Here is a 9,590-nt window from a genome sequence, read left to right on the forward strand (position 1 = left end):
TTAGTCGACTCGAACCTTGTTCGAGTCGACTTCGAGATCAGCCTATGTGTCTAAGTTCAACAAAGCAAGATATCCATTCAAAATTGTCTCAAACTTGTGCAACCCGGACTATCTTAGTTTGATAGTTAATTTACAGCCTAGAAACAGACGATCCAGATGTGGTAGATGTGTTATTCATGTCTCTATATTGAAGGTCACTAGCAAGATAGCATCTGTGCATCTACAAGCATTCATCACATTCCAAGAGTATCCAAATGATCAACATTGTTCAAATTGTGATTGATCAGATCTTTAAACTTGATAGATATTCCAACAAAAAAGTCTCTCCTATTTCCATACCATTAAAAGGACATCCCAGACCTTATATCTTTTGAGCTTAATTAAAAAACACTGTCTGAAATGCATTTTGATTAAATGTTCAATGGCTTATGGCATCAAGTTTGCTCGGTAATAATGATAATCATTAAAAAAAACTTGTTAATCAATAAAATATGCAATATTGCTGACTATATAAAATTTTTTTAATATCTAACAAAAAAAAAATCATTCCTTTCTTGTCCTAAAAAAGTCGCTGTCTAAAAAAGCTAACTAAATTATATAGTAAGTGTATAAAATGTTACTGCTGTAGGTTCTTTCTTGGTATATATAAAAAAAGACTTCATTTTTATATCAAAATTGGAGATTCTTATTCATCCATTTAGTTTTTTTTTTTTTGGTTGTTTGAATGCCTTTTATGCTGAATATGCTGAATAATTTCTACGATGAGTATTCATTTGATGATTCTATTTGGGACTTGGCTTTGACTTAAAGAATTTCTTTCTTTCTTTTTTTGTTTCTTTTTTTTACATAACAATGCATTTTCTTTGTCTTCTCTTTATGGGCTCTGGTCGAAGAACGGCTCGAACTGCTTCGTCAAATACTTGCTTAAGTCCTCTCTAAAATACAAAAAAATGGTAATTTTATGAGAAAATGTTGTAAGAATAATGTTAAGTAGTTTGTTGGATATAATATGAGGGTCTCGATGTAGACGACTGTTTTATTTTAAGTCAGTGTTGCGCAACCTTTGTGCAGCGTCACACAAGTGAGTCACCAAATATCTTTGTAAAACCATAAATCATATGCTGTGTGCAGTTTTGAACATGGAATTCAATTAAAATGTGCCGTGGCACGCAGGTTGCACACCACTATTTTAAGGGGTTGTGATATTGATCTGACGACCTAAAGACGGAATGTTTTTCTATTGTTATGATGGATTAAAATAATATGGGGTCACATACATTGTTTTTCTTGAAGAAAGCATGAGAGATTCCGGAATGTGATAAACATTCAGGTAATTTTGCAAAAGAAAAGGGTTGAATTTGTATTATTACAAATTTGAGTATTATGTAGTTGCGCATATACCTGCCCATATCATTGAAAATGAAGAAATTAAATTTTTGTTGATTTATTTAATCAACCTTGATTGGATAAGCTTGGGATGAAAATAATTGAATTGAAAATATTCCTAAGTGATGCAACCATGTGATACTGATGTTAGTTTGTAAAGGATACAGTGAGTAGAGTCATGACTGATTTATTATTCTACTATTTTAAGGTATGTTCGTAAATTGCATATGACGCTACGGGTGTAGCACATATCTATTCTACTCAATCCGAAAAGGTATAGGTAGGGTATCCAAGGATAGCCCTGTCAACCCACGGCAGGGTAAGATAGTGTATTCCGGGTAGCTTAAGTGATAATCTGCTATAGAGCTAGATTCAACTGCCATCTAAGGTGGCCATAGATCACAATTGATCTGTATAGTCAACGAAATAACTAAAGTCAAATCATATTCTCATGACATAAAACTTGCATGAATCTCATTGTATGGATACCCAAGACCATCTCAACAATTAGAGCATAATAAGAAACGACATAACTTGTACTACTTAAATTAAGAATTGCAAATATTACTTTTAATAAACGACTTCCTTTTTAAAAAACTTCATTCCATTTTATGAATTGAATGCAAAACTTACTTGAGTCAACGCTGAACATTCCATATATTTTACAGCACGAATTTTATTAGCTAATTTTTGTCCTTGTTCTGGAAGTAAATAAAGAAGAAAAACAGCACAAATTGATTAGAAACTGATAGTGTGGATGATATTTTAAAGTCAATAATGTATGACTGTGAATGAAAACATCAAGTGATTACTTTCTAGCTACAGAGTTGATAGAGTGGGTTATAAATTTAATTGAAACTAATTAACATCACGACTGCTCATGTTTAATTAATTCGTTTTCTTTTTATAGTCTTATCAAGAAATATTTTCTTTATTTTTTATACATTGTGGATTGAATGTGGAAGCTGCGGGTAGTCAAATTGAGAATTTTTGAGGTTTCTGGAAATGCTTTTTGAGTTGGAAGATTTTTTTGGAAATTGATTTGAGTTTCTGGTTTTCTATTTTTAAATTAAAGTTGATTTTCAATTTTTTTGACTTTTAAAATTTTTTTAAGAATTTTCAAATTTTTTAAGATTTATAAAAATTTTTAAGATTTTTAACAAATTTTGAAATTCTAAACAGATTTTGAAATTTTCAACAAAATTTGAGATTTTTAACAAATTTTGAAATTTTCAACAAATTTTGAAATTTTAAACAAAATTTGAGATTTATCAACAAATTTTGAACTTTTCAACAAATTTTGAGATTTTCAACAAATTTTGAAATTTTAAAGTTTCAAAAGAAATTTTAATTTTGTCAAAATATTTCCATCTGTTTCCATCTCATCCACTACTTCCTTCAAGCCACAAAAACTGTCATTCCATAACAAAACAATTCAATACTCAACGCTTCAGTTCCTTTTCAAAATCTTTTTACGCATAAATTTCATTCTTATTCAGCCATGAATGAGTTTGCTGATATTTTACAAGCAATATTTTCCAGAGCTCGAAGTCGATATGGTTGAAGTCGACTTGAGTCGACTCGACTCGACTCAAAAACACTAAACTTCAATATTTTCATTTCAATTTTTATTCACTATGACTCAACGTCTACAAAGCTTCACTTTTTTTGTTGCAAATCTATAGATGGAATATTAATTTACATTCTGATGATAATTTATAGAACCTGTCTGAGGAAATGTAAGCTTAGAAGTTTATGTCATCAATCTTTTTTATTGAAGCTGATGAATTGGTGAATGATGAGCATTTATAGATTATTTGTGTCTTGTTTGACTTAATAATTCGGAGTCGACTTTTGGGGTATTTGAATGGCATGAGAAAATTGTGTGATATTTTCAAAATTTTGATGAAGCTTCACTTTTTTTGTTGCCGAGCAATGAATGACCTTAGTGAAAGAAATGAGTGAATTTCTGGCTGATGAAGTGATGAGCATTTATAAAGTTCGATGACTTAAAGTTTCCCGAAGTTTATGTGTCAACAAATTCTCGAGACATGAGTGACCTTGACCGAGACTGACCTAATCCGAGTCTGACCTCAAACCGAGACCGACCTAGACTGAGACTACCACGGGATCGACATCTAGAACGAGACTACCCAGGAAGTCTCGGTCTCGATCTCGGTTTAGGGAACCCTCAATTTGGTCATAATCGACATGAAAAATTTGAGGAATTGAAAAAAAAGCTTCAAAATTTCTCGAGTTGGTTGGATCCAGTTGATTGCAATTTTGGTTCTAATTATGAGTCTGACTGTATTTATCCTAATCAAATTCCAATTTCGGAAAGCTTTTTGCCATGACTCGACTGAAAATCTGGCTCCAGGCCCTAACTTGTCTTATGATCTGGATCCAGATTACTGTGAATTCTGGTATTCTAAGACAAGACTCATGATTCAAAGTCTAGTTCAGATTATTTGACTTTTTACGTCGTGTGTCATCCATTTAATTTGTAAAGGTAATTGGCAAAAGGTCAAAACCAGCAATAGAGTCAGTCCACCTTAAAAGCCAACCTAGAGAGGTCATGGATCACAGATGATCAGTCACAGCCAGCGAAATAAGTATGTATATTCCAATAATGTACTGTGTTGATTCGGTCCATCTTCAAAAAAATGCCAGATTTACTCATTGCCATTTCAAAGTAAACATTTCAATGTCTCGAACATGCTAATTAAAATTCTTGAATTTTTAAACATTTTCAGACCAACTTTGAAATTATTTCCACATTTTCAGCTTCAAAACTACAATATTCCAGTAGGATTTAGGTCATTCTTTCAAAACAATCCAGTAGTCAAAACACAATATGGAATCCATACCAAATCACTCCACCTTCAACACAACCCAAAAATAAATCCATTTTTATGTCTTCACCTTTTCACATCAAAGCCAAATTGTCTACCAATTATATCCCAAAAACGTGTTGTTGTTTTTGTAGTTATGAATGTTGATACCTCCCCATGAGCCATTCCAGCTATCAATCCATATTAATTTTCATTGCCATTTTATAGACAAATATGCGCTAAAAATGATTAAAATCTTCATCACGTAATCAGATTCTTATTTAAAAATTTCAATAAAACTTGTGATGTAAATATTTTCATAATAATTCTGGTTCTGTCAGATACTATTGCTGATTATTTATAGTCTATTTCACAGTAATCACTTAACAATTTTGTATTTTCTCATTCAGATGTGAAGATTGAGTCACTTTTTATACACAAAAGATTTCACAGAATAAATTGTCACTTCCTGTAGAGTTATAATTGATGATACATGCAGTGTTGTAGCTAGGTGTGGGTATATGGACAGTTGTTGGACCGAGCAGTATATTGAGGAAATCTCCCAATACTCGTTTTTAATTATGCAGTAGTCTGGGCACCCGTAAGGCTTGCCGTAGATGTGGCACTCTAGCGACTGAATTGTGCTGCTCGGGTATGGATTTTTCACTTAGATACACACTGTTGATAAGTACGCCTGGGTCCGAATTCTTGGTATACACCCACCCTTACCACCTTTATCAACATCTACCTTAGAGCAGTGCTGTCCAAACTGTGAGCCACGGCAAATTTTCTGGACGTGCGGTTTTGATCGTGGCTTACCACCAAGGTGTGCCGTGGCACTGAGGTTGCACAAATGCTGTCCAAACTGTGAGCCACGGCACATTTTCTGGACGTGCGGTTTCGATCATGGTTCACCAACAAGGTGTGCCGCGACACTTAGGTTGCACAACACTGCACTAGGATATGCACCCATAAATGTAGATGCATGGTTGGGTGTCTACCAATAAAACACACTCTAAAGGCCTCTATGTTCATTATTCAACACTGCAGGTACACATCCCCGCCCCACGACACTATCATACATACCTCTTTTACAAGGCGACAGTCCCTGCTCAGCCAATGCACTTAACGTTTCCCTATCATCTCTTAAATCTATTTTGGTACCAACGAGAATAATTGGTGCTTCTGGACAATGATGTTTCAGTTCTGGATACCATTTTGATGTAACATTCTCGAATGAGGAAGGGCTAAAAAATGAAATTAATGGATATGGAAATGCGGCATAAGTCACTTTTATCTTCATCTAAATATAAACATTTTTTTCATGTTTTTCATCATATTTTGGTCTAATGTATATCATATCCGTACCTTGCAACGGAGAAACAAATGAGAAAAACGTCTGTTTGGGGATAACTCAAAGGTCTTAATCGATCGTAGTCCTCTTGACCTGCTGTGTCTGTTTTGATTCATAAGGTATTGTTGTTTTTATTTTTGCAGCGATGATGGAATGGAAAAAAAAAATTGGAAGTGATTTTTTTTCTCGACTGTGAGTCATAAAGTATTAGAAAAAAAAGTAATTTTTTTACCCCATAATCCTATGCTAACTTGAACGCCATCCACGACTGTTGGTAGACTATAATTGTCAAAGACCTAAGGATTCACATGTTAGGTATTAGAAAATTTGGGAATTTTAATGATTATGACTTACTGTCGGCACATATTCCGATGGAAAACTATCAGTTGTGAGTGATATTAGCATACATGTTTTTCCAACTGTAGGAACCAATAAAATTATCAATTTTAAATGCTATTTTGATGCTTTATTCATCATTTACCTGTTCCATCACCAACAACTACACATTTAATTGGCCTACCGGACATTTGGATAATTTACTATTTGACAAAAAATACAAAATTTCAATAAAATATTGTAAAAAACTTCTTTTTTAGCTACTCCTTTATTTGTGACTAGTCAGAAATATTGTTCGATTCAATTCAGTTCGGTTTTGTGATGCATGATCCGTGGGAAAACGGCTGTGTGCGAGCGAGATGGAATGAAAACATAAACAGATTTGGATGTTATGCGTTAGTGAATTGGATTGTGTGCAGTACTGGAAATTGGAATGGGACGGTGATATGAGTTGTGGAGGGATTCTTATTGGATGTATTGGCGATGATGAGATTCTTATTGGAGTTCGTAAGAATCATGAAATTTGTTCAATTTGAGTGAAATTCGCTCATAATTAGGAGCTAGGCATGAAGTATGTAATAGGCATATTTAGAAAGAATAGATCCCATTTCCAATAATTTTGCTTGACAAATAAGAGAATCAATATAAAAGACACATGGCATGAGAAAGTGTCCACAGACAAGCGTGACTCTAGCGTGGGGTCATATATTGGCAAATCAGACTCGATGTTAGAATCAATCCGTCTTGGGGGCACTTTTTTCTGTCTTTTCAATGTTGAGTGCTTTTCTAGCAAGGCTTATTAAGCTATATGCATATTATTGACGCTCAGTATTCACGGAAACACAAGGTGATAGAAGGAAATATATAATGGTTTGGAGATTTTGGGTTTTTGTACCCTCCTATAAATGGGAGGATTTTCTTGGGTTTTGATCCAAAAACTCAAAAGTAAATTTATTACAAAAATTTGAATGATTTTCTGAAAAATGAAAAAAACCTTTCTGGCTACGGATTTGAACATATTCTCATGCTTAATCCTTATCTCGACAGTTTAAGCTTGTACTGTCCAAGCTGTGTGCCGCGACACAATAGTATTCATCTTTACTATGTATAAATGTCATAAACTGTATTTGTTGTGCAGTATTTAGTCGTGGCTTACCACCAAGATGTGCTGTGGTGCAACACAGAACTAAAGTTTGGAAAACACTGATCCAAGCTATACCAATAATTCATCTGCTGACCTTTTCATCTTCATTCTTCAAATTATCTTTCCAACTTTAAGTAATTACCACCAGTATCTTTTCAAATAATTTAATCTACATATATATTTGTATTTCTGCTTTATTTGATTTACAAGAAATCCTTCAAGTGTATTTTTCATAGCTCAAATCACTTGGCATATATATCTTAGCAACAGAAATTTAGATACAATAATCATTAAAGATGTTCATATCATTTGTTTTTTAAATGTTGTACTTATAATCTTGAATTTTTTTGTTAAAAAATAATAATGATTCAAAATTATGCAGAATTTTTCATCATTTAAAAATAAATCCACTCCATAATTTATTTAGATTATGTAAATATCCGTCCTTAAAAGTTATTTTTATGTCAATTCACATTAACAAGTGCAACAATGTATGTCATTATTTTTATTATTGGATAAATTTAGGGGAAGGAATAATGTTGTAGGTTTGTAAGAGGAACATGCTTAATCAGAGAGTGTTTGGAGTTTATATGGAAGTGATTGAGAATTGAGGCAAAAGATTTTTTGCTTCAAAAGTGACTTCTGTGAAAAAAGATGCAAACAAATTTTTGCATCAAAAGTTACAATAGATGCAAATAAATTTCGCATCAAAAGTGACTTCAGTAAAAAAGGATGCAAAAAAAAAATTCTGCATCCTTGGTGACTTCAGTAAGAAAAAGATGCAAAAAAATTTCGCATCAAAAGTGACTTCAGTAAAAAAGAGGCAAAAATCCGAATATTTCTCATACCAAAAGTTACAAATGAATACAATTACAAGATTATTAAGTATCAAATCAGCTCACTCAACAGCCTCAACCCCGAATGCTCAAAAAATCGAGCAAGCATAAGAAAAGGAAGCAAAAATTACTGTACCAAGAAGTGAAAAATTCTTCATGTTAAGTGGCACATTCGATTGAGCATAAAAAGAAATGTTTTATAGCTTTAAATAAGTGACGAAAAATTCACAGGCAAAGAGATTATGAAAAGTCTAAATCACTGACGAATGAAAATTGTTGTCATAGTAAAAGATTTTTTTTTTTATGTTCCTTTAAGCACTTTTTCATCACTCATGAAATTCACGAGGTAAAGAAAATTGAAATTGATATAGGAAGCAAGGATATAAGGAGGAACAAATTTCATGCCTCGATTAATGTTAGGTATTATTTTGATGATGATGATGATATAAATTACGGGATGTATATTATTATATTAAGATGTTTTACTCAAAACATATTTGAGGGATTTCTTTTCATGCCTTATCGCATTTTAACGAATGAATTTTCACACATTTGTCATTTTTCCAACCCCTCCTACATATATGCTTCATATGCTACCTCCAATATATGCCTTTATACTTCATCACATCTTTCATATCTTCTTATTTTATTTATTGATGGGAAGTTGGCAAAATAATTGAGATAAAAAGTGTTTCTATAGATATATTTCGTGGTTGTAATTATTAATGAACTTTTCAGATTTTTTGACTAGGCTTGTGGATTTTCTAAGGAAAATTCATTATATCATTATATTGTTTATTAACTTGTTTGTAATACACAGTAATGTGTATTTGCTAAGGTTTGGGTCTTCAGCGGAAGCAACCTGAGTTCAAATGACTCATTTGGATTCTAGTGTGTTTCATAGTTCTATCCAGAATTGCAAAACAGGTACAAATTCTGAATAATTTGTATGGGTTTTATTACAAATTCATACAAATAATCAAGAAATTGTACGGTTCTTTTGTCTGTCACAGGTGCCTGTTTTACAACTCTAGTTCTATCGATACTAACTTCTAGGCTAACGATCGTTAACGACAGTTAACGAAAACGGAAAACGGGCCGTTTTTTTTAAAAAATAAAAACGGAAAACGTCCGTTTTTTGCTAACCGTTTTTCCGTTTTTTATATGACTTTTTTCTGAATTTTTTGAAATTTTATGAAATTTTTCAAAAATTTAATTAATCTTTTGTCTTAAAAAAAATTTTTTAATTTATAATTTAAACTAAGAAAATTAAGGTTCGTCAATTTTTTGGCCTACCGAACACTTTTAGAAGTAAATTTTTCATGTGCAAATCAAAAAGAACTTCAATTTGAATGCAACGTATTGTTTCGCTACCATTAAAAAAACGGATCCGTTAACGGCCGTTTTTCGGAAAAAACGGAAACGGCCGTCTTTTAAAAATGCCGTTTTTCAGAAACCCTAATCCAGTATCCTACAGTCCACAACACAATCACCCATATTAGGATTCATATGCTTCGAGCTCTGTCTAACCTTCAAATGATATTCACTGGCATATTGCTTGAGTAAAATCATACGATATGTTATCTTATCAGAACGAAAACACACTCAATATGAGATTCGAACTCATTACTGCCAATATTTTATCACACGAAAACACATTTGATGGGATTCGAACCTTCGACTACCAGTAAATAGTCATCAAT

The 9,590-nt window shown here is 32.6% G+C and overlaps 1 protein-coding gene across 1 annotated transcript; it reads right to left on the reverse strand.

The window, feature by feature from the left end:
* Positions 1-243: 243 nt before the first annotated feature.
* On the reverse strand, positions 244-6,203 carry LOC139095303 (ras-related C3 botulinum toxin substrate 1-like). Its single transcript, XM_070646625.1, has 7 exons — positions 6,053-6,203; positions 5,926-5,990; positions 5,804-5,867; positions 5,586-5,673; positions 5,304-5,464; positions 2,020-2,087; positions 244-935 (listed from the first exon to the last, which is right to left on the reverse strand). Exons 1-7 carry the CDS (start codon positions 6,096-6,098, stop codon positions 843-845), a joined length of 585 nt encoding a protein of 194 aa, XP_070502726.1. The 5' UTR covers positions 6,099-6,203; the 3' UTR covers positions 244-842.
* Between the last annotated feature and the right edge of the window lie 3,387 nt (positions 6,204-9,590).

Source organism: Chironomus tepperi, unplaced genomic scaffold (genome assembly GCF_022539635.2).
Source record: "Chironomus tepperi strain 1889 unplaced genomic scaffold, CSIRO-AGI_Ctep_v1 contig_364, whole genome shotgun sequence".
Taxonomy (NCBI): domain Eukaryota; kingdom Metazoa; phylum Arthropoda; class Insecta; order Diptera; family Chironomidae; genus Chironomus; species Chironomus tepperi.

Excerpts from the sequence above, each read along its gene's own strand:
- LOC139095303 (XM_070646625.1), bottom strand. The coding sequence starts at position 6,098 with ATGTCCGGTAGGCCAATTAAATGTGTAGTTGTTGGTGATGGAACAG. Across the intron at positions 5,674-5,803 it reads AGTTAGCATAGGATTATGGG|ACACAGCAGGTCAAGAGGAC; the intron begins GTAAAAAAATTA and ends GAATCAAAACAG. Across the intron at positions 5,465-5,585 it reads ATTTGTTTCTCCGTTGCAAG|CCCTTCCTCATTCGAGAATG; the intron begins GTACGGATATGA and ends TTCATTTTTTAG.